Below are 23,238 nucleotides of genomic sequence, written 5' to 3' on the forward strand. Positions count from 1 at the left end.
GCTGCACAGACAGTTCAGCAGCTGAGCACACTGGCTGCTCTTCCAAGGACTCGGATTTGGGTCCCAGCACCGCACGCTGGCTCACAAGCACCTGTAACTCCAGCCCCAGGGGATCTGACACCCTCTTCTGGCCTCGAAAGGAACTACATGCACACACACACACATGCATATAAATAAAATAAATCTTGGGAAAAAAACAATATAATAACTGCATGCAGTGTGAGCATCCAGTGCCCTGTCACCGGGAGGCGACAGACATCTGGGGAGTGTGACGGTTCTGTGCCAACACTGCACGTTGTACCAGAGGGTGCCTGTTGGGTTTGAGTCACCCAGCCTCCGTGCCCTGTGGATTCCCAAGGAAGGACATGGTCTGTAGATAATGGTGATACTTAATAACATATTCTGCAGCTGCTCTTTCTTCCTCTGAGGCAGGATCTCATGGACTCAGGCCAACCCCACACTTGCAGTGTAGCTGGGACTGACCTTTAACACCTGCCTCCAGCCTCAGCCACTGAAATGACAGGTCTGTGTCACCACACATGGTGTATGTGGTGCCAGGGATGAAACCCAAGGCCTCATGGGTAGCAGGGGAGCACTCGGCCACCGAATTATGGCCCAGGTCCTTTTCTGTTTTGTTTTGAGACAGATTCTCGCTGTGTAGCCCTAGCTGTCCTGGAACTCACTCTGTAGACCAGACTGGCCTGGAACTCACAGAGATCCTCCTGCTTCAGCCTCCCAAGTGCTAGAATTAAAGGTGTACGCTATCACACCTGGCTTTGGCGGGGGAGAGATGTGTGCCACAGGTGGAGGTCAGAGGTCACCTTGAGCAGTTCTCCTCTACCACGTGGTCCAGGGCTGACACTTAGGACATCAGACTCGGCAGCAAGCACTTCTGTCTTCCATGCTCTTCTTGCTGGCCCAGTCTTTTCAAACATGGTTTCTCACTGTGCTCCTCAGGCAGGCCTACACTCCTGGGCTCAAGCAATCCTTCTGTTTTCACTGTTGCTGGGACCACACGTATGGATTACCATCCCTAGCTAACACTCAGTTAAAACAAACCAAGCTGGGACGGGGCCATAGAGTGAGTGCTTGGTGCCCAGTTGGTAGAGTATTCACTTAGCATGCACAAAGTCTGGGTTCCATCCTCAGCTCCACATAAAACTGCGCTGGAGGGACGTTTCCGTAGGTAAGAGCACAGATGATTCTTCCAGAGGGCCCAGGTTGATTCCCAGCACCTACATGGTGGTTCACAGCCATCTATAACTACAGTTCCTGGGGATCTGACACCCTCTTCTGTCCTCCATGGACACCAGGCACTCACGTGGTACACAGGCATACATGCAGGCAGAACACCCATACACAATAAATAAATAAATAAATAAATAAATAAATAAATCTTAAAAAATATCACAATTCTTGCTGGGTGGTGGTGGCACACACCTTTAATCCCAGCACTTGGGAGGCAGAGCCAGGCAGATCTCTGTGAGTTCGAGGCCAGCCTGGTCTACAGAGTGAGATCCAGGGCAAGCACTAAAACAACACAAAGAAATCCTATTTCAAAAAACAAAAACAAAAATGACAATTCTTTAGAAAAAAAAAAAAAGCATGGAAAGCTGAGTGGCAGGTTCTTTGGAAAACTGTGCCAAACACACGGCCCTGAGTTCACATCCTGTGACCCACATGGAGTCAGACACAGCAGCACACATCTGTAATCCTAGCACACAATGCAGTGAGATAGGGTGTAGGGCAGCCTGGTGTGCTTATCAGTGAACAAGGAAAGACCCTGTGTCACAGAAGGCAGGAAAGGAGAGCTTCCACAAAACTGTCTTTGACTTCCACATGCATGTCACACCATGTGCATGTTATCACAGCGCTCTGGAGGGAGAGACAGAACCATCAGAGGTTCAAGTTCCGCTATACAGTGAGTTGAGGCCAGCCTGGGCTACATGAGACCCTGTACAAAAGTCTAGGCTATTTTCATTCCGTTTTACCCATAATAAAATTGATCACAGAGAGGTCAGAGCACTAACCTGGGACCACACAGCTAGCGATGGAATGACCCACACAGGCTGCCCATGGGCAGGTCCTGGACCCTTGTAGGGACTAAGGCTGTGTCTAACTTGGATAGATCAAGGCTGAGCCTGAGTGTCACCATCTCTCTGTCCCCAGGACCAACTCTGACTCTGCCCTGCACCAGAGCACAATGACACCCACCCAGGCAGAATCCTTCACAGGCGGGTCCCAGGATGCACACCAGAAGAGAGGTATGTCAGGGACCCAGGCAACCCAGCCTCGGGTGGCCCCCATGTCCCGTGAGGTCACCAGACAGTGGTGGACTAATATTTAAAGAACCAGTAGGACAAATGTTCTCGAAGAGTCTTGCCCCGGGGGCGGGGCGGGGGGGGGGGGAGTGCTGGAGTTGGGTGTTGAAGAATGCATATGTTTTTGTAGGTAGAACCATCCCTGGGCGATGAGCACTGGCCGTATTCTGGGCCAGTTGGCAAGCACACACAGAGAACGTCTGTTAGCCCACACAGTAGTGGAGGATAGACTGTAGCTAGCTTCAGGTACCACTTGATCCAGGACCTCCAGCTCTACTGCCCAGAACCATCTTCACCCCTCCCTTGGGCCCAGCTAGGTAACCTGTGTGAGGAAAGGGCCATCTCCTTCCCCGTTTGGGGCGAGCTCCTCCCCTGCTGCCATGCACACAGCCCTGTAGCGGAGCCTGTGCCCCCGGTCCTGGGCTCCCACATGGCAGTTAGGCCCCGACACAACTCTTGTCTTGAAGAGATAGAAGTGTGGGTTCTGTGAAGCTAGGTGCAGCAAAGCCATGCCAGGCCTGACAGAGCCTTAGACGCCAAAGCCGGGGAAATCACCTCCCTTGTATTTGAGGCCCAGGTGCTGAGAGAGGGCCTGTGTGTGGCAGGTCACTGGGTCCCAGGGAGCCTCTACTGGTTAAAAGACTCATCCTGGGGGCAAGGGTTGCTGGCAGGCACCCAAGGCTGCAAGTTAAAGACCCTGTCTGCATGGGGGCGGGGGTGGGTGGGGTGGAGAGAACAGTCCAGGCTCTTCTGAAACCTGTGGGTCTCCTTAAATGGGGTACACATGAAAGTCTCGTGCCCTCTCAGGAGCCTCAGTGGGGTTCTGTGATGTGGAAGGACCCACACTTCAGAACAGAGAGCCTCAGCTTCTCCGCTGACCTTCGAAGTCAGGGCTCCCAGGGCCCCAGCTAGCTTGGGGTGGGGGTCCTGCTCTCGGTGTTGGCGCCTGGCTCCAGCTGCCATCTTAGATAGCCCTGGTGCAGGGTTTCTTGGCGATTAAGCCCTGTTTCACAGCTTCAGTAAAACTCCCAAGCTTGCTGTCAGGGCCGCGCGGACTGCATGGCCCTGTGTAGTCATGGCTTCCTGACTCTTCTCTCCCCCAACACCCAGTCTTGCTGCTCACCGTCCCAGGCATGGAGGAGACCAGGTCCGAGACGGACAAGACCCTTTCTAAGCAGTCATGGGACTCTAAGAAGGTGAGAGCTGCGGGGTGGGCCGACCTGTTCTCAAACCCAGCCTGGAAACAAGTGACTAGGTGGCATGTTGAGGTGGCTCCATCTTCCCCAAGGTGGGACCCTTGTTCAGCTTGACTGGAACCCAAGCTTTGACATCCACAGCAGGCCTGTCAAACTGCCTAGAAGCAACTCAAAGAAGTAGTGTCTATGGCTGGTCACAGTGGTGAGGAGGGACCCCGGCACACTGTACCCAGGCCGAGGCAGGAGCCATAGAGCAAGGCCTTGCTTCAGAATACAAAGAAAAAGAAGGACTGGTGAGGCTCTGCAGGCAGAGGCGCTGGCCACCTAAGCCTGGGGACCTAGTTCCAGCCCTGGGAGCCACGTGGTGGAAGGAGGGGACCAACTCTCTCAAGTTGTCCTCTGACCTCCACGTGCCTGTGATAGCACAAGTGTGCCCAGACCCCTTCACATGCACACACAAATAAGTAATAAATGCTGTTTAAAAAGGGGAAGGTGCAGCTAGGCAGATGGCTCAGCGACTCTTGCAGAGGTCCCAGGTCTGGTTCCCAGCACCCACAAGGTGACTTACAATCATCTGTGTTGAGCTCCAAGAGACCAGTGCCCTCTTCTGACTTCATGAGCACCAGGCACACACCTGTACACATTCATACATGCAGGCAAAATACACACTAAAAAGTAAATTCGTCTTTTCCTTTCAAAATAAAAGGGAGGCTGGTGGTGTGACTCGGGTAGCATGTTTGCCCAGCCTGTATGGGTTCCATCCCCAACACTGAAGAAAGGAGTAATTTGGCTGGGTGTGGCGGTGCACACTTTTAATCCCAGCAAGGAATCAGAGGCAGGTGGATCTCTTTTTTGGTTTTTCGAGACAGGGTTTCTCTGTGTAGCCCTGGCTGTCCTGGATCTCGCTCTGTAGCCCAGGCTGGCCTCGAACTCACAGAGATCCGCCTGCCTCTGCCTCCCAAGTGCTGGGATTAAAGGCGTGCGCCACTGCCTCCAGGATCAGGGGGATCTTTTATGAATCGAGGCCAGCCTGGTCTACATAGAGAGTCTTAGGACAGCCAGAGCTGCACAGAGAAACCTTGTCTCAAACCAAAACCAAAATAAACAAAAAGAAAAGAATTTCTGTCCATCTAAATGGCTCTAAACTCTTGTTGGCTCAGCTTGGAAGCAGGGTGGGTGTGGCCTGTCGCACAGCTGATCTGTGTGATCTGAGGCTCACCTCACCTCATCTCAGCACCCTGAGGCTGAGGCAGCAGGAGCAGGGGTTTGCAACCATCCTGGGCTACAAGACAGTTTGCCAAAATAAAAATATTTTTAAAAAGAATGCATATATGTTCAGAGACCTTAGGGCCTTTATTACATAGCTAAGAAAGCCGTTAGGGCCTCTGCATCCATGGAACTCTTGTCTTTTTTTTTTTAGTTACATCATTTTTTAAATATATTGTGTACGTGTGTGTGTGTGTGTGTGTGTGTGTGCACGCACACGTGTGCTTGAGTGTGTATCCTCTGGCATGCGTGAGGAGGAAAGAGGACAAATTTAGGAGTCAGGTCTCTTCTGCCCTGGGGGTCCTGGGGATCAGACTCAGACTATCAGCCTGTGTGGCAAGCTCTTTATTTGCTGAGCCGGATTGCTGCCCCAGGAAGCTTTTCCAAACCTTCTCCAGCCGGAGTCCCATAATATAGCGAATCTGCTGGTCACAAGCCACCCTCAGGGAAGCCCGCAGCTGCTGTCCGCCTGCCCTGCATCCTCTGGTGTGAGCTCCAGCCTGCAGCACTGACCCCCAGAGGATCAGGATCTCAGAGCCATGGGCAGCCAGGAGTCCTCAGTGCCACAGCCTAGATCTGGGCTTGGGGCTTCAGCAAAGACCCTGGCCGTGACCACCCACAGGGCAGCTACAGGATCTGGAGAGAGTTTGGGAAGGCCCCTCCTTAAGCTCCTGGCTCTGCCCTGGGCTTCTCCGAGCCACCCCTGCATGGTTGCTGGTCCTGGGCAGGAGAAGGGAAGAGCAGAAGGGCACCGAGCTCAGCGCACTGGTGGCCATGCCTGCCACCCGCCAACTGATCTGCTCTCTTTCAGACGGGTTCCAGGCCCAAGTCCTGCGAGGTTCCCGGAATCAAGTAAGTCTGGGCCCCCCACACTCCCCTGTACCCAGGGCTTTTCCATTTCCTGGTCTGTTCCTGCTGGCAGGGGAGAAAATGAGCCACCAGTGGGTACCCAGGAGGTCCTGGCCCTGTCCCTGTGGACAGCTGTCCTCCCACCCTGGGGTCCTGTCACGTTCACATCTCACCGAGGGGTGTTGTTTTGTGCCCACTGACCCCCTCGGTCCCCTCCTGTCCCACTGCAGTTGTCCTAGGGTGGCATGGCTGGCCAGCTAGTCACTGTCCCGACCTCACGTCCTGTCTGCATCTGCCTCCCCAGCATCTTCCCATCTGCAGAGCAGGAGAGCACGTCATCCCTGATCCCCGCTACCCACAACACAGGGGGCTCCCTTCCTGACCTCACCAACACCCATTTCCCCTCCCCGCTCCCGACGCCGCTGGACCCCGAGGAGCCAGCTTTTCCTGCTCTCACCAGCTCCAGCAGCACCGGCAGCCTCGCACATCTGGGCGTCAGCGGCGCTGGTCAGGGTAAGGTTCCCATGCTGCCCACACCCGCAGCAGCACGCGCTGCAGTGAAGAGTTCATGGGGTGTGTCTAAGGTGGTACACCCGTCCACGGAGCCACAAAGGGCACAGCCTGTGCAGAGGGCCTGGGGTAGGAAGCCAAGCGTTGCCTCCGGGAGTCCAGCGGTGACTTTAGGGCTCTGCCGTGTAGCGCTCAGCTTCAGGGAAGGTCTGGGAGCAGGAGGGGGCCCTAAAGCCTTTGACTTCGTTTGCTAGTGAAACTTTGGCTTGGCCCTTCCAAGCTCCCCCCTGCTTTTTTTTTAATTAAAAAATATTTTATGTGTATGGATGTTTTGCCCACATGTGTGACTGTGCACTTGTGTGCACAGTACTTTCTGAGGACAGAAGAGGGCGCTGGATCCTTGGATCTGGAGTTACAGGTGATTGTGTGCATGCTGGGAGCTGAACCTGGATCCTATAGAAGAGCAGCCTGTGCCCTTAACCACTGGGCCATGCTCCGGGCCACCCTCACCTTTGAAAAGCTTATTTCTCCCCTTGGCCTGTTCCATGCCCCAGCTCTTCCTTGCCCATCTCTGGCTCCCAGTTTGACCCAACACTGCTTTTCGGGGCTACCGTGGCTGCGTCCTCTTTAATTTTATCCCCTACTCATTAAAAGCCTGACCCATCAGCCCGCCATGATGCTCACCCTAACCCATCAGCCCGCCATGATGCTCACCCTGACCCATCAGCCCGCCATGATGCTCGCCCTGACCCATCAGCCCGCCATGATGCTCGCCCTGACCCATCAGCCCGCCATGATTCTCGCCCTGCTCAGCTCCTCCCAACCTTGTGCCTGCCCCACGCAAGCTGAGCCCCACGCTCCCTCTTCTGACCAGCTCCCAGCCCTGACATCACAGTTGCACCTGTTCACTCCAGGGCCTTTGCACAGGCTGCCTGCGTGTGGCACCTCCCTGTTCTGATCCCTCGCGCACACTGCCCCGGCTAATGCCTCCCGCTTTTCAGCCCCCCCTTGGTGTGGGCCTGTGTCTCCTTGTCCCTGAGGGCGTACAGCGAGCCCTAAGCTGTTAGCACTGTGGGTGACCACATGGATTCGGACAGATGGTGGGACACATTAAGGATGGGGGTGCCCAGGTCACAGTGGGCTCTGTTTGGAGCCGCTCTACAGACCTGGGATTAAGAGCTGCTGGGGAGCACTGTGACCAGGCAGGATTGATGGAGTGGAGACCAGGGACCTCCATGCCTTCCTCTGATGTGAGCACATGGGGGGGATAGCAGGTGGGATGGGGCCAGTTATGCCTGAGGTGTTTTCATTTCCTGAGATTGAAAACATAGCCTTGTGTCTGCTCCATAGATGCTAAAGACTGCAGTGGGCTCGTGCACACATGCTCGGCCAGCTCTTTACCACTGTGCCCCACCTACCACCGCCCCAGCCCCTTTCCTAGGCTTCCAGGGGAGCAGGTGGGGCCAGAACAAGAGAACTGACCATCAGAGCAGGCTGTTGAGTCCTCACAGCCTGGTCACATGCCTGTCAGTGCTCAGCTTCGAGGCCCAGGGCACAGGGAGGGTCTAGAAGCCAGGGGCCTCAGCCCTGCACAGAGGCTGCCACGTCCAAACCTTGCTCTTCTCTCTGCCCCTGCTCTAGCGCTCCACCAGCTGCAATTACAGTGTGAACAAGCACAAGGAAAGAGTTTAGGTGACCCTGTTGCTGGCCCGCCGGGGTGGCCGACCCTACCCTAGAAATTAATCTGTGCTTGTGTGGTTACAAGCCAGCCACTCTCCTTCGACAGGTTGAGCCAGACCCTGGCACATAGACAGTCCCCACCATAGCCAGACCCTGTTAAGGGAAAGGAGCTGGGGGACCATGGCCCCCACCCACCTTGTCTGCAGGCCAGTACACAGGAGGCTGACCCCATGTCCACTGCTGGCTATACTCAGGAGGCCTACAGGGCCCCTCCAGCAGGGCTTACATGCCAGGGCCAGGCCACCGCCACCTGGCCAGCCTGTCCTGCCCTCCCCTGCCCAGACATCCCCTCCAGCTGGCTCTGCTCCATAGGTGATCCAGGCTGGACAGAGGGACCCACCAGCAGGGTGCCCGTGTGATTTGCCTGCCCATCTGGCCTCTCTGGGTGTGGTGGTGCTTAGGCAAGGATTAAAAATGCCCTTGTGTTCATGATCAGAGGGCCAGGGGCTAAACACAGCAGTTGGCAGAGTGATTCCTGCAGTGTGTGTGTGTGTGGGGGTGTGGGGGGGGGGTGTACTCATGCTTATTACTTACTTTGAATCCATGTTTAAAAATCAATCCAGGGAGGCCAGGTATGATGAAATTTGCCTTTAATCCCAGCCCTTGGGAGACAAAACCAGATGTATCTCTGTGAGTTCAAGGCCAGCATGGTCTGCAGAGTGAGTTCCAGGACAGCCAGGGCTACACAGAGAAACCCTGTCTTCAACAAATAAGAAAATGAAAGAGACAGAGACAGAGACAGAGACACCATCCTTTTTTCTGTTAGGTCCTACCTTGCCATTTGTCCCATTTCCGCTCGTGTGTGTGTGTGTGTGTGTGTGTGTGTGTGTGTGTGTGTGTGCGCGCGCGCGCGCGCGCGCGCCTGGTGCCTGCTGAAGCTGGAAGAGGGTCTTGGGTCCTCTGCAAGAGCAGCAAGTGTTCTTAACCACTGAGCGGTCTCTCCAGCCCCACCTCGCTCCCACTCATTGTATTGTTTTGTTTTTTGGAGACAAGGTCTCATGTAGCCCAGGCCGGGCTACAACCTGCTGTGTAGTCAGGCATGATCTCAAACCTCTAATCCTCCTGCCTCCATCTCCCAAGTGTGGGGTGACAGGCATGTACCACTCTGTCTGGTGCATGTGGCATTGGGGACTCAAACAGGCTCTTGTGTGTCCTGGACAAGCAAGCCTGTACCAACCGAGCCCCAGCCAAGTCCCAGCCTTCCACATCTACTTATTTTTTTTTATTATTTTTAGATTTATATGTGTGAGTGTCTGTGTGTCTGTGCACCGTGTGTGTGCCTGGTGCCCTTGGAGGTCAGAAGAGGCTGTAGGGTCCCCTGGGACTAGAGTCACAGATGGTTGTGAGCCCATGTGGGTGCTGGGAACTAAACCTGGGTCCTCTACAAGAGCAGCCAGTGCACTGAAGCATTGAGCCATCTCTCCAGTCCCTACATCCACTTCTTACAGAGCTCCGACCTCTGGCATGTGTCCTCACTGGCCCATATGTGCTCTGTATCTCAGCAGCCCTGACAGGGAGCTCTGAGTGCTCCCTCCCAGACAGCGCTCCAGCTCTGCCCCTGGAGCAGGGGAGCCACCCCCACCCACCCCAGTGCTGGGTAGGAGCAGAGCCCAGCAGGCTCTGGGGGAAGTGCAGGCTGCCTCACAAGGGCCTGCCCCAGCACAAAGGCCTTCTCACTTCATCTTCCCTGGGAACGCTAGGTGTGTTCCCAACTCCAGGAACAAGGTGCACTGGTGCCGGGGCAGGCAGGTCCCGGATCTCCTGGTGACTCGGGCACTCTCACCTGGCTCTGATGGTCTGTCTGATGGTGCCAAGTCCTCCCTAGGCTGGCACCCTCACTGGCATCTCACTGGGACTGCCTGAGGGTGCTGTTAACATCTGCTGGCTGCTGATGAGGAAGCAGTCTGCGGGAACATGGGAGAGGGAGGTGTCAGTGCAGGCCCTCAGGGCTCCCCTGTCATCAGAGGGGCCTGTTGCCTGCTTGGCTTGGTGCCCAGGATGAGGCAGCATGCCCCCTCTCTGCCCTGTGCCCTTGATCTCACCCAGGTCCCTCATCGCCTCAGAATTCAGGGATCAGAGTCCTCGGAGGGGGGGTGGTGAGGGAAGGGGCAGCAGGGCCTGCAGAGGCCCTGGCAGGTGCGGGCACGTCACTTCAGGGCAGGGCTGGGGTGGTGAGAAGGAATCCGGTTTCAGTTCGGGCAGCCTTATGGGGAGTGGGGAGGAGCCCCACCATCCTGAAGGTGCCAAAGAAGGCCGTGGATGAAGGTCTCTAGGTGGTTAAGAGGTGCCTTGGCGGGAAAGAACATGTTTGTGGAGGGCCCTGATGTTGCAGAAGCCCTCAGGATGGAGTTGCCTGAGCCAAGCCAAAAAGAGAGAGGGCCTATGGCGGCACAAGCCTGAGATCCTGGTACTGGGAGACGGGGAGGAGGGTTGCTCTGAGGCCAGAGTCAGCCTGGGCTACCTAGTGAGTTCCAGGATAGCCCTGTATTAGACACCAGTGACGGCTTGGTAGCTTGAGCTCATTTGGTACACTGCTTGTGGCTGAGTTGACAGAGTGCCTGCCTACCACGCACAGAGTCCCTGCGTCAGTCCCTAGTACGGCAAAACCTGGGCACGGTGGCTCATGCCTGTCACCTTAGCACTCAGGAAGCAGACAGGAGGCTTGGGAGTTTAAGGTCATTCTCACTGCATAGCCAGCTTGAGACCAGCCTGAGCTACACAAAACCCTCTCTCAAAAGAATAAATAGCCGGGCGGTGGTGGCACACATCTTTAATCCCAGCACTCGGGAGGCAGAGGCAGGCGGATCTCTGTGAGTTCGAGGCCAGCCTGGACTACAGAGTGAGTTCCAGGAAAGGCTCCAAAGCTACACAGGGAAACCCTGTCTCGAAAAGCCTAAATAAATAAATAAATAAATAAATAAATAAATAAATAAATAAATAAATAAATAAAATATAAAATGGGGCTAGGCAGTGGTGGCACACGCTTCAATCCCAGCATTTGAGAAGCAGAGGCAGGTGGATCTCTGTGAATTTGAGGCCAGCCTGTCTACAAAGAGAGTCCCAGGATAGCCAAGGCTACACACACAGAGAAACCCTGTCTTGAAGAACCAACCAAACAAATATATACATATATATTTATGTGTATGTATGTATGTGTATATATATATATGCACATATGGAGTTGGCTCAGTGATTAAGAGCAGTGGCTGCTCTTGCATGGACCAGGTTTCGCTCCCAGACCCACGTGGTGGCTCACAGCCGTCTGTAACTCCAGGTCCAGCGGATCTGATGCCCTCTTGTCCTCCACTGTCATTGACACACACATGGTGCACAGACACACATTTGGGCAAAACATTCACACACATTAATAGATCTTAATAAATAAATATAGATATGTGCCAATAGGGAAGGACATTATCTTCTAAAGCCAGGAAACATCATAAAGGCTGATTCAGGACACACATCCACTGTCCCTGTCACCAGAGGTCGACAGGCCTTCTAGGCTTCTGTGGCTGGTAACTCCCCTCTACCTCCAGGGATAATGTCCAAGCCCAAGACAGGCTCTGGTTGGTTACATGGGGGCAGTGCTGATTGGCTGGGGCTGTGAGTCACGCCAGAAGAAAGTAGACTGCTGGGCTGGGGCACCCAGGGTGGTCACTGATGGGACAACGGTCCTCAGAGCCCCGTCCTGGGTCTGACCACAGGCAGCAGCCATTTGCTTCTCTGAGCAGCTGGGCTGTGCCGTGTGGCCGCCTCCCTTAGCCCCCCTTCTTCCTTTTTAGGTATGAACACCCCCAGCTCTTCTCCACAGCACCGGCCAGCAGTCATCAGCCCCCTGTCCCTGAGCACAGAGGCCAGGCGGCAGCAGGCCCAGCAGGTGTCACCCACCCTGTCCCCGCTGTCACCCATCACTCAGGTGCGAGGGCGAGGTGGGTGGGAAGTCCACCATCCCCTTCCCCCCACCCCCGGCCTGCAGGGTCTGGATCTTGGTTTATTTATTTGTGTGTGTGTGTGTGTGTGTGTGTGTGTGTGTGTGTGTGTGTGTGTGCTTGAGTGAGTGGACGTGCACCGTGTGTGTGCAGGTTCCCTTGGGGACCAGAGGTGTCAGGTTCCTTGGACTGGAGTTAGAGGGGATTCTGAGAACCGAGCCCAGGTTCTCTGCGAGAGCAACTGGCATTCTCAACTCTCAGCCACCTCTCCGGCCCTGTGTGTATTGTTTACCAACAAATTCAGACAGAAACTGCGTCTGTTTGGTGGTTGGTTTTGGTTTTGGGTTTTTTGAGACAGGGTCTCACTGGGAAGCCCTGGCTGTCCTGGATCTCACTCTGTAGCCCAGGCTGGCCTCAAACTCACAGAGATCCGCCTGGCTCTGCCTCCCGAGTGCTGGGATTAAAGGCGTGCGACACCACCAGGCAGAAAGCAGTGTTTTATACTTATTTTGGAGTATTTTCCTTTGTTTTTAAGACAAGGTTTGTGCGGCACCGAGGAGTGGAGAATGACCTTGAATTCACCGCCCTTCTGTTCCCGTCTCCCATGTCGCCACTCCTGGTCTTGGAGTGGAGCTAGGGCTATCAGCAGGCATGAGGGTGACCAGGCAGAACCAGCAGCATTCGCCGGCCCCATACTTAGGGTGACCTCCTGCCTAGCCTCCCGAGTGCTGGAGGACAGGTGTGCACCTCTGCCCAGGGTCTCTCTATGTTTATTTTGTATGCCCTGTTAGAGATTCTGTCATTTCCTGCCTGGGTAAGGTCCATCCTCACTGAGTGTGGCCTCCTTGATCAAGGGAGAGCAGGCTGTGGGGATCAGACCCACAGAGTCCCTGCCCTGCCGCTGCCGGTACTGAGGGCCCAGCGCCTCCTCCTCATCCTTTTCTTCTGCTGCAGGCCGTGGCCATGGATGCTCTGTCCCTGGAGCAGCAGCTGCCCTATGCCTTCTTCACCCAGGCTGGCTCCCAGCAGCCTCCCCCACAGCCCCAGCCACCGCCTCCGCCTCCGCCTGTGTCCCAGCAGCAGCCACCGCCCCCACAGGTGTCCGTGGGCCTCCCCCAGGGTGGTCCACTGCTGCCCAGTGCCAGCCTGACACGGGGCCCCCAGCTGCCCCCGCTCTCAGTCACTGCACCGTCCACTCTTCCCCAGTCTTCTGCAGAGAACCCCGGCCAGCCACCAATGGGGATCGACGCCACCTCGGTAAGCTTGAGGGGGTTCCTGGGCACTCTGGGGCTCCCGCTGGCACTGTCGAAGCACACAGACGGGATCACTGATCCCAGGCTTCTCTCAAGAATATCCCGCTCGCAGCCGCCCTCTTGCTGAAGTCAAGGGGACTGGGTTGCACTTGAGGCGCAGGCAGGAAGGAGACGCATGGGATGCAGATTCAGGCTGAGGAGACAGGTCCTAGGCTGGACCCTTCAACCCCTGACCTCTATGCCTTGCTGAATACAGGGGTGGCAGGTCCCATCTCTGTTGAGCTACATGGGATGACCCATTTGGGAACACAGAGCTTTTCCCATTTTTCCGTTTCAGCCTAGGCTGCTGACCTGAATGTGGTGATCAGGTGATCGACCCAGCAACTAGGAGGCCATGCCGCCAAGCGGCTCTGAGCCTCAGAGGGAACCTGCCAAGGGGGCCCAGATGGAAGTACCCGTTCAGGGACTGGGGGTGGTGCCATGCTCCAGCTATACGAAGAGAATCAGCAGAGCCTGGCCCCCACCCCAGGGACAGTGGACCTGGGGGCCTCCAGCTCACGGGGATTCCCTGTACTCCTCCTTCACCCACATCCTGCTGATGGAGTGCCCCTCCCCTAGACCCCATCTGGATTTGACCCCACCCCAGCCTGCTCACACAGGATCACTAAATACTCTGTGCGAGAGGCCAGAGTGTCAGCTCGGGAAAACCGTGTGGTACACGCAGCTTCCGGGCTGCAGTGGGGTCAGAGTTCAGGCCCTGCCCCTGCACAGCCTGCCTCTGAGGAGCTGGGCCTTGGTAATGCCTTGAGCAGGCAAGGAGGTGGTCGCTGCCAGGTGTCAGAGGGTGTGACCTAGGCAGGCTGGTCCCTGTAGGGACTGTGTCATGTGGTTGCTGCAGACCCAGGGCCTGAGGGGAATAGAGGCAGAAGCCTGTGAAGCTGCTGGTCCTGCCCAGTGTATGGGGTGGGGGTTTGAATGGGTGTGAACATGTGTGAATTCCAGCACACCTGCAGGGTGCGTGCAGCAGGTGTGTAATGTGTGTCTATACACATGTATCTAGGTGTGCAAGCACAGTGTCAGTGCATGCTGAAACGTGGGTGCATATGAAGATAGCTGTGTCCATGGATATGCACACATATGTATATGTTTATGTAAGTGGTGCATGCTGTGGTGTGTGCAAGTATGTTTGTGGGTGTTTTATGTGTGTTCATGAGTAGGTTGTGTGTGTTCATGAGTTGGGGGGTGTTGATGAGTGGGGTGTTCAGGTGAATGGCATTTGTATGCGATGTGCTTAATAGGAGTGAGTGGATTACAGTGTGGATGTGCAAATGTGTCAGGTGGGTGTGCAAGTGTGTCTAGGGAATGCTGTGCCCAATGCTTTCGGCTCTGAACAGGGTCAGGATTGTGCATCAGGCAGGAGTCCCTGCTGTGGGCTCCAGTGGGGCCCTGCAGCCCTCCATGAGAAGCTCCGTCAGTCAGCTCCTCCCCTCAGAGGTCAAGGTAGCCATCTGGATTCTCAGGAGGGTCCGGGCATCAGGCTGGGGTTCGTGGGCCCGCACAGGAGTCGGCGAGCGCTGACCCGTCTGTCCTCACAGGCTCCGGCTCTGCAGTACCGCACAAGTGCGGGTTCACCGGCCAACCAGTCTCCCACCTCTCCAGTCTCCAATCAAGGCTTCTCCCCTGGAAGTTCCCCGCAAGTAAGGGTCCCTCCCCGGGCCCTGCGCCGCGTCACTTATCCCATGTGTCTAGTGATGTCACTCACTCCATGCCATCTGTCCTCGCCATCAGCCCAGGGCTGTGTACCCACCGAGCAGGCCGCCTGTGCCCAGGGGTCACGACAGGATGGGCGAGCAAGTTAGTCACATTGGTAACCATAGCCCCAAAGCTACCCATCAAAGGTTCTCAGGGTGGCTCAGAAGCCCCTGGAGCCTGAAGCCCCAAGGCCCGTGAAGGTCAAGGGGTAGCCTACCAGAGCACAGCTGAAGTGACCAGCCGGTCTGTGGTGGCTGCCCTGCCTCTGCCTCCACCCCTGGGTCCAGTTGTTGGAACAGCAGACTGTATGTAACCTTAGTTGGCTGATGTGGGCTTTGTTTTATTTGGGTTGTGCTTTTGAGACAGGGTCTTATGTAGCCCAGGCTGTCCCCTCATTCACTGTGGAGCCCAAGTGGCCTCAGACTCTGAATCCTTCCTGAGTGCCTTACCAGTGCATAGTGTGTGCCTCTGGCTTGGCCCAGGTCAGCCTCAGAAAGTGTCCTCTCCCCTCACTCCCTGCCCTGCTGTCCATGCTTAACTCAGGGCTTGAGGTGTGGCTCAGTCTCATCAGGCCCACATTCTGTGCGGAACTTCTTCAGGGGCTCACCATCCTGGGGCCACCCCACCCTAAAATGTCACCAGGCAGAGACTTGTATTGGCCTTTGTAATGCCCCAGGTCCTGAAGTCTGTCCTCAACCCCAGTAAGAGGTAAAAAGTTCCTTCCAGGCTAGAGCCAGGAATACCAGGCAGGAATGCCAGGCAGCCTTGCCTCTGGGGCACAGAGAGGAGGGCATGAGGTCCTCGATGGTGGCCATCCACCTGCTTCATCACCTGGAGTCCACCTAGTGCCAACACCTCTCAGTCCACTCACACTGAGCTGGAGCTCCAGGGACACACAGAGGCAAGTAGGATGGAGGAGGAGTCCGCACCCCATTACTTACTTCTCTGAAAAATTATGGGATGTTGTTTGTCCCAAAGGGAAGCAGGTTGTTCTCATCCGGGCAGGCAGCAAATCCTGTCCTGTTCAGCCTGTGGGTCTGGCGTTTGTCATTTGCTGATAGGAAAAACAGGTATCTCTTGCTGGTGATGACAGGACTCGGGGTATTTTACTCCAGTGGGAGATTGCAGATGCACAAGGTTCTCCCAGAACCCAGAGGTGCCTGGGTGAGACCACATCTGGCTTCCTATTGGGTTTCCTTAGACATGTCCTCTCATACCTGCTCTATGCCCTCTGAGAATTGTGTCCTGTCTGCAGCCAGACCTGGGCTTCGGCTAGAATTCACGCCCCATCCCTGAGCAACCCTGAGTCTAGGCTCTGAGACAGAATCAGTCACCATCTCAGAAGCACCCCCAGTACCCCAAACAGCTCTGTCCCCCTGAATGAAACCTCCAGCTGCTGCTGAGGCTGTGGGTCTCGGGCAGCAGGTTCTGATGTGAGAGGAACCGGATCCTGAGCTCAGCCTAAATGAAGCTGCATTAGCAGCCCGTGGACACTGCCTTCTAGAATCTCACTGGGCATCTGCACTACACACCACATTCAGGAGTGCCTGGGGTCTGTTGGCTTCTTTGGGCCACTCTGTCACAGAGGAGAAAATGGGTCCCCATCTTCAGTGACCTATCGGGCCTGTGGTAGCTATAACTCTAGCTGGAACTATTAGGGTGCCTTGGGTGTGACTTAGCCACATTTATGGCCATCCGTGCCCTTTTGTCCATGTCCCAGCCAGCTCCAGGGCTCCCTTCTGGCTTTCCCATGGCTCCTAAAGAGCCCCTGTCCTTCTGCCTGTTCCTGAAAGCCCAGCTAGCCTTGGCTAAAAGGCAAGTGTGATAGGGGTGCGCCCCCCAGAGCCCAGGGTCTCATAGGCAGGCAGCCCTAGGCAGTGACTTGTCTCTGTCCTGTGCACTGTGCTGTCTAGAGTTTATCTGGTGCCCTGTCTCCAAGTCTCCCCAGAAACATACTCCATCCCAGACATCCCAGCATGCACAGCTGCCTGTCCTCAGCTTCAGGATTAGCCAGTACCTCCCCTATGAAGAAAGTGATGTTTCCTGTACCCAGGCTGGGGGGAGGGGAATAGGGCAGTGCTTTGGGAAGCATCAGAGGCCCCCCTGGGAGTGGGTGTGGGAAGGAGCAATCGCCCCAGCATTGGGGCACGCCCTCTAAGAATCCCAAGATAAATGCCAGCGCTCTGTACCCTCTGGGAAGCCCCAGGGGTCTCATCCCATCCAGCTGGGCTGTGGGAAGCATGGGCTTCATGAGCCCCAGCACAGAGGCCCCCATCCCAACCTGGGTCTCAGGCTGCAACCACAGCAGGCCTCTTTTCTGTCCACAGCACACGTCCACCCTGGGCAGCGTGTTTGGGGACGCGTACTATGAGCAGCAGATGACAGCCAGGCAGGCCAATGCTCTGTCCCGCCAGGTGAGCGGGTGCCCAGGCCTGCGGGCCGTCCCACCATAGGACCAGGCCTCACGGGGACCTGTGCACCATCCAAGACTTCACTGCTCTGCCCACTGCCTGTGGTCAGGCCGTGGGAGCAGAGGCCCTGGCGAGGGTGACTTGACTTGTGCAGCCTGCGGATGGGAGTTTGAGGGCAGAGGAGGAAGGGCAGGCCTCGAGCACCGTGCCGCGGCATGGTGGGGCTGTGCTGGAGGGTGAAGCCTGGGAGGATTTGATGGTGGCCTCAAGTTTCATTTGCCCATCCATCATCCATCCATCATCCTGCCAGCAGGGCCAGCTATGGGTGTGAGGAATGGCTTCCGGGGTGGGGGGAAGTGTCCCTGTTCACTGTCCTCATGGCCTTCCTGGCCCCTTCCTAGCTGGAGCAGTTCAACATGATGGAGAATGCCATCAGCTCCAGCAGCCTGTACAGCCCGGGCTCCACACTCAACTATTCCCAGGCTGCCATGATGGGCCTGAGCGGGAGCCACGGAGGCCTGCAGGACCCGCAGCAGCTCAGCTACACAGGCCATGGCGGAATCCCCAACATCATCCTCACGGGTGAGGCTGACTCCAGGAGGCCTGGAGCCTGGGGGGCATGAAGAGTATCCTCACAGACCACCCTGCCAGACAGGTGACAGGGCTGAGGCTGGGTTCCTGCACAAGATGGGGGACAGAGGAGCCAAATGATCCCTGCACCCCGCTGCAAACCCCTCAGGGTCTCCTCGTACTGGACTCTGTCCCCACCTCCAGTCACCCCCTCACACTGAGCTATTCCCCTCAACTATCTCACCACATACTAGACTGTCGCCCCCAGACGTCTCCTCACAGTCCACTCTGTACCCCTCTCCCCAGCTCTCCTCACACTGGGCTCTGGAATCCAGTCTTTTTTCATGAATTCCTGTCCTCATCTTCAGCCAGGGAGAGTCGCCACACGGGATAAGCATCTAGAGCCCTCTGTTAGGACCAAGCTGGTCACACTCCAACCCAGTACTCTCTGTCATTTGCTGGCAGATGCCCACGGCCGTATCTAGGAGACAGGCCTTTCTATGTTGCAGAGCAGTGTGGCCACACCTCGCTCCGTCCAGCCCAGAACCCAGCTTCCCCCATGGCTGCCCCCTCAAGCCTCCCTACTTCACCTCCCTTTTTCTTCGAATCCCCGAAGAAGGGGTTGCTTTCTGTATGATCTAGTTCTGTTGGGGATAGTATCCCTTGCTCCCGTGGGCACTGTGGCACACCCACAGTGTGGCACCCCCACAGGAGAGGCTTTATTTTCAGGACCCCCATATCTTGTAGCGTGGCTCTGTGGTTAGCACCCCACACCTCTAATAGACCCAACAGCCTAGAAAGGATGGCCGTGAGTCTCCTCTCCAGGCCTGGGAACCGGCCTGGCACCTCCCTGACAATAAAAGGAGCTGGGTCCTCATAGGGAGTACCCATGAATTCGTGACCCACCCATGCACCTCACACCCTGAGTCAGGAGGGTGTGTCCTTCGGGCCACACTGCCATCTGCCACCAAGCGTGTGGCTTTGTAGGTGTCTGGTCTCGCCCTGTACTCGGGGCCGAAAATGAGCCCGTGTTCTGTGTACCTACTGCCAGCGTCTACCTCGTCATGTTGCTCAGAGCACCCTAGACTCCCTGACGACCCCCACAGAGCTATCCCCCGGGGTGAGCTCCCCCGCCCCCCACTGCTCCTCACATTGGTGGGAGGTGTAATGGCCTGGGGTCTGGTTCCCTGGAGCCAAGGCTGAGCCTTATCATTTGTCCCCACCCCACAGTGACAGGAGAGTCCCCCCCCAGCCTCTCTAAGGAACTGAGCAGCACACTGGCAGGGGTCAGTGACGTTAGCTTTGACTCGGACCATCAGTTCCCACTGGACGAACTGAAGATCGACCCTCTGACCCTGGATGGACTTCATATGTTGAATGACCCCGACATGGTCCTAGCTGACCCTGCCACCGAGGACACCTTCCGAATGGACCGCCTGTGAGTGGCCATGCCTGCCACCCGCCGCTGGTCAGTCCCCGACGGCGCCGTTCCAAGCCTGGGCACGGCAGTGTTCCGTCCTCCTTTGCCCACGGCCAAGCTTGTGGTTCTGAGCTTGCAGTGCTGCCCAGCACCCCCTGCCAGCCGCTACCCTGGTTGTTCACCTCCCATGAAGCCTGGCACGAGGCCACTGTGTACCAGGCCGGCTATCTGTCCGTCCATCCGTCCACCTGGGGCCAGGCTGATCACAGAGGCCACGAGTGCCTGGCCCTCCTGGACTTTGCCCACGCTCGCTCCCTGGCCCCTCGCCGGGGACGTGAGAGTCCTCATCAGTGGTCCACTTCCCAGATGTGCTGCAGGAGAGGGGCTGGGGCGTGAGCGTGGGAGCACCCCAGAGGCTGAGGTGCGCGTCCATCCGACTGTTCTCAGCTGTCACTGCCTTCCTTTATCCCTGCCCCTCCTACCGTCACCCCCAGCCCTGGTCAGGTCACGCATGCCCACCGTGCCCAGGCTAAGACAGCAGAGCAAAGGGACAGACCCGGAGCAGAATAAACACTATTTGGATGGCTGCCTTTTATATTCCTGAGCGCTCTCAGAGCGTGACAATCGACCTATGGCCGAATGTGGTGTGGACAGAGCCCAGGGAAGCAGCCGGTGCCCCCTCCTCAACCCTCTCTCAAGCACCCATGGCCCACTGCCAGGCAATGCCCAATATACAGGACAGGTGGAGGGTCACAGGTCACCTGCCCGTTTTCATCCTTCCCAGCCCCATGATTGGTCCCTACTACTACTTAGGATCTGGGGCTCAGGAAGCAGCAGCCCTGTGGGTTTGCTTTTCCTTGAGTTTGTATTGGCATTTGGTGGCTGACCCTCCCGCCTCTCTGGCCCGGAAGCATGTTAGCCCCAGTCCCACCTTGGCCTTTTTTATAAAGCTAACTGGAACTGTAGCCTGAAGCACTTACAAGCCGGGCTGCCTGGATGCATGCCCAGACGTCACACTCCTGCACTTAGTCTCAGCTCCAAAGAGCTGGGTGGGCAAGGAGGAGACCGGGTGCGAGGTCCCGGTGACTGGACGTGTCTGGAAGAGCTGCAGAACCGACTTCTAGGAACAGGCCTTGGCTTTCAGTGGGGGCCTCTGGAGAACCCACTCCCTCTGAGCATCCCCAAGGTGCCAGCCAGGCCTCAGCAGGTGGCTGGTGGTCGTGTCGCTATTGCTAAGACTCCCTGTGATGGGGCCGTGGACCTGGCTTGTCTTTTGTGGGCCACTTCTGGCCTGGAAGCTCTGATCCCCACCACCCTAAGCCACAGCTTGACACGGTCACATGCCTTCGTCTGCCAGGGCCGCACCGTTTGCTTGACTGTTACTCAGTGATGTTGCCTGCTGCCTGTGCTGGGGGCTTGGGGAGTACGGGAACTCTGTGTCCCTCCCCAAGCCACAATGTGGCTGCCTGCATGAGAAAGCTGCTGCCCTTCCATCAACGGGCCCCTCTGTCCCCCCGGACTTGGGGATATAGCATTGGTCTGTCTAGGTCTCAGGCCTTTCTGTCACTGTGGTGTGGGCTTGGAGGGAATAGTACGGACATCACCACCACCATCATCATCATCATCATTAGGAAACATGCATGGTAGTACACATCTGTTACCCCAGCACCTGAGAGGTGGAGGCTTGCCTGGGCTACATGAGACCCTGTCTAAAAAAACCAAAACAGAGAAGTACACATGCTTGGAGTCTGATTCTCTCCAAGTTGTAGAAGCCTGAACAGCTGGCCTTAGCAAGGCAGAGAACCTGCTTCTCAGGCAAGGCTCCTGCTTCCAGTAACTGGTCACTGGCCTTCCAAGTTTTCAGTGAACTGGGGCAGAAGGGACATGGCCCCATGACCCTCCCAAGCTTGTGGCCCAGTTTTCAGTGCCCTGCAGCCAGGAGGGCATGTAGCTGTGTGATGTGACTCAGTTCATTGCCAAGTTCTATGATGAGGTGATGGGGCCCCTGCCACAGCATCCCAGGCAGGTGTGGGGATCTCACTAGTCCTCATAGGCCAGCCAGGGGCCAGGGGTCAGGTGCGTGCATGATCTGGAAGGGCCCCCTCTCCCCTACCCTGGGCCTGGCTCGGTGTCAGAGGCACTCCTGAGGGGTGATCTTGGTTTTCTAGATGTCAGTCACCTGCCTAGTATTGCCACGACATCCCAAGATGACAGCTCAAGGCCATGGGGACCCCCGGCTGGTGACACGCACATACTATGACCCATTAGGCTGTGCTGGGAGCAACCACTCTGGAGTCCCTGCAACATGTACATAGACCCTCTGCCCACACCCATGCTTTCTCAGGACAGGTTTGGACGACTGACCCTTGAGAGGTCAGATTTGTGAGCCAAGCCTGGCCCTTCTCCCTAACTTAACCCGTGTGCCACTGTCTTCAGCCGAGCCTCAGTCTTGTGGCTTTCTGACTCATTTTCCCAGTTCAGAAACAAGAGCGGGGCATCTTGATAGCACTGTGCGCAGATGTCTGTTTACCTTGCCCTTTTAAGCCCCCTGGGGCAGTGGTTACCCACCCAAAGGCCTCCAGACTGAGGATGCAGCTGGACCCAGCCCCTCTCTGTGTCCTAAGAAACGGCCCTGTGGTGTTTCTTCTCTGCAGCTGTCCAGTGGCTGTTCCGTGCCGGGGAGATTCTAAAGTTGATTGCATACTTAGCCTAACTTCAGCTCTTTGGAAGACTCTTACACAGGGGGGCCCCCTAGCGAGACCCACATGCCACCACACAGCATGCAAGGATGGCTGGCAGCTGTCACACTAAGCCTGGCGTCAGGATCACAACCCTGGCACGCAGGACAAGAACAGGCAAAGGTGTGGGGTGGCCACCCTGTGCCGGCACTGGCCACTGTCCTTGTCACAGTGGGCTTGGAGTTGGTTCACTGCATCCTGAGTTTTCCACTTGCCCTAAGATTTCTGTGCCCAGTAGAGCCGCAGGTGGAGGGGGCTGGTGGGATCAGGGTCCTGATAGAGCCATGTGGCACAGGCATGGGGTCAGGTCAGTGGTATAGTTGTGCCCTAGGCCTGGCTCTTGTCCCTCGAGGTGTCCAGGTGAGGACACCATGGTGCAGAGTCTACCCTGTGTGGTCTTGACTGCTGGAGGGAGATGTAGTCTTTCACAGACCCCAAGGTCTGCCTAAGTGTGGTGGTACCTGTCCTTTTTATACCCCTTTCTCCTTGGCTCCTGAGGTCCCCACTTCCTTCAGGGATCTCCTGGTGGGTGACTTGGAGACCCTGATCATTCCTGTCTCAGGCATTGCCCTCAGTGTGGCACAAATGCTCACCACCCCATTGGTCACAGCCACGTCTCCCCATCAGGGCAGAAGATGGAGGGACCTGTACCCTCTCAAGCCTGGGTGCTGGGGTACTCTCAAGGGCAAGGGGTCCCCTGAACCTCAGTTTCCCTTCCATTGCTTTCTCAACCTTGTTGGGCTCAGGGGCCCAAACCCTCTGGGCAGGGTGCGGACAATGCCAGGGCCCCATGACGGTGCCAGCTGCACCTTCTGCACACAGCCTTTCCCTGGGGCTCCAGAGTCTCAGCGTGACCGTGGTCCAGCCTAATCCATCCCAGCTGGCTGAACAGTTCTGATCATATCGGGGACATGAGGACAAAGCTGTGGCCTTAAGTCCAGAGGCCAGCTTTGGTCCTCAGGCCCTATCTCACCCCTTAGCAGGAAACGGAACGCCATGGGCTGGGCAGCCTCTCTGATATATGCAAATGGCTGGTCCCACATCCCTCCCTGTGCCAAGCTGGCTCTGCCCCCAGCATGTGCACTCCGCTGCTGTGGATGTCCATGGACTGTTCATGTGGACTGTTCACGTGGACTCCACAGTTGGGGGTCAGGTTGCTCAGGGCACGCACGGCCGCCCGCCCCACCTTCTGGCGCAGACGCTTCTTTGTATTTTTGCGCCCTTTGTAATGAAATGTAATAAACCCAATGTTTTCGTCTGGGTCTCTCCCTCTTTTCCTCTCC

The 23,238-nt window shown here is 56.4% G+C and overlaps 1 protein-coding gene across 1 annotated transcript in view; it reads left to right on the forward strand.

Annotated features, from left to right (window-relative positions):
- Crtc1 (CREB regulated transcription coactivator 1) overlaps positions 1-23,213 on the forward strand; it is a 58,478-nt gene extending 35,265 nt beyond the window's left edge. Inside the window, exons 5-14 of the mRNA XM_059244391.1 lie at positions 2,170-2,264; positions 3,432-3,517; positions 5,595-5,635; positions 5,937-6,145; positions 11,665-11,798; positions 12,766-13,068; positions 14,660-14,761; positions 17,144-17,230; positions 17,629-17,809; positions 19,028-23,213. Coding sequence (XP_059100374.1) covers positions 2,170-2,264; positions 3,432-3,517; positions 5,595-5,635; positions 5,937-6,145; positions 11,665-11,798; positions 12,766-13,068; positions 14,660-14,761; positions 17,144-17,230; positions 17,629-17,809; positions 19,028-19,239 — 1,450 coding nt within the window. The 3' untranslated portion in view covers positions 19,240-23,213. The remainder of the gene's footprint in view (positions 1-2,169; positions 2,265-3,431; positions 3,518-5,594; positions 5,636-5,936; positions 6,146-11,664; positions 11,799-12,765; positions 13,069-14,659; positions 14,762-17,143; positions 17,231-17,628; positions 17,810-19,027) is intronic.
- Positions 23,214-23,238: the final 25 nt, after the last annotated feature.

Source organism: Peromyscus eremicus, chromosome 17 (genome assembly GCF_949786415.1).
Source record: "Peromyscus eremicus chromosome 17, PerEre_H2_v1, whole genome shotgun sequence".
Lineage (NCBI taxonomy): Eukaryota > Metazoa > Chordata > Mammalia > Rodentia > Cricetidae > Peromyscus > Peromyscus eremicus.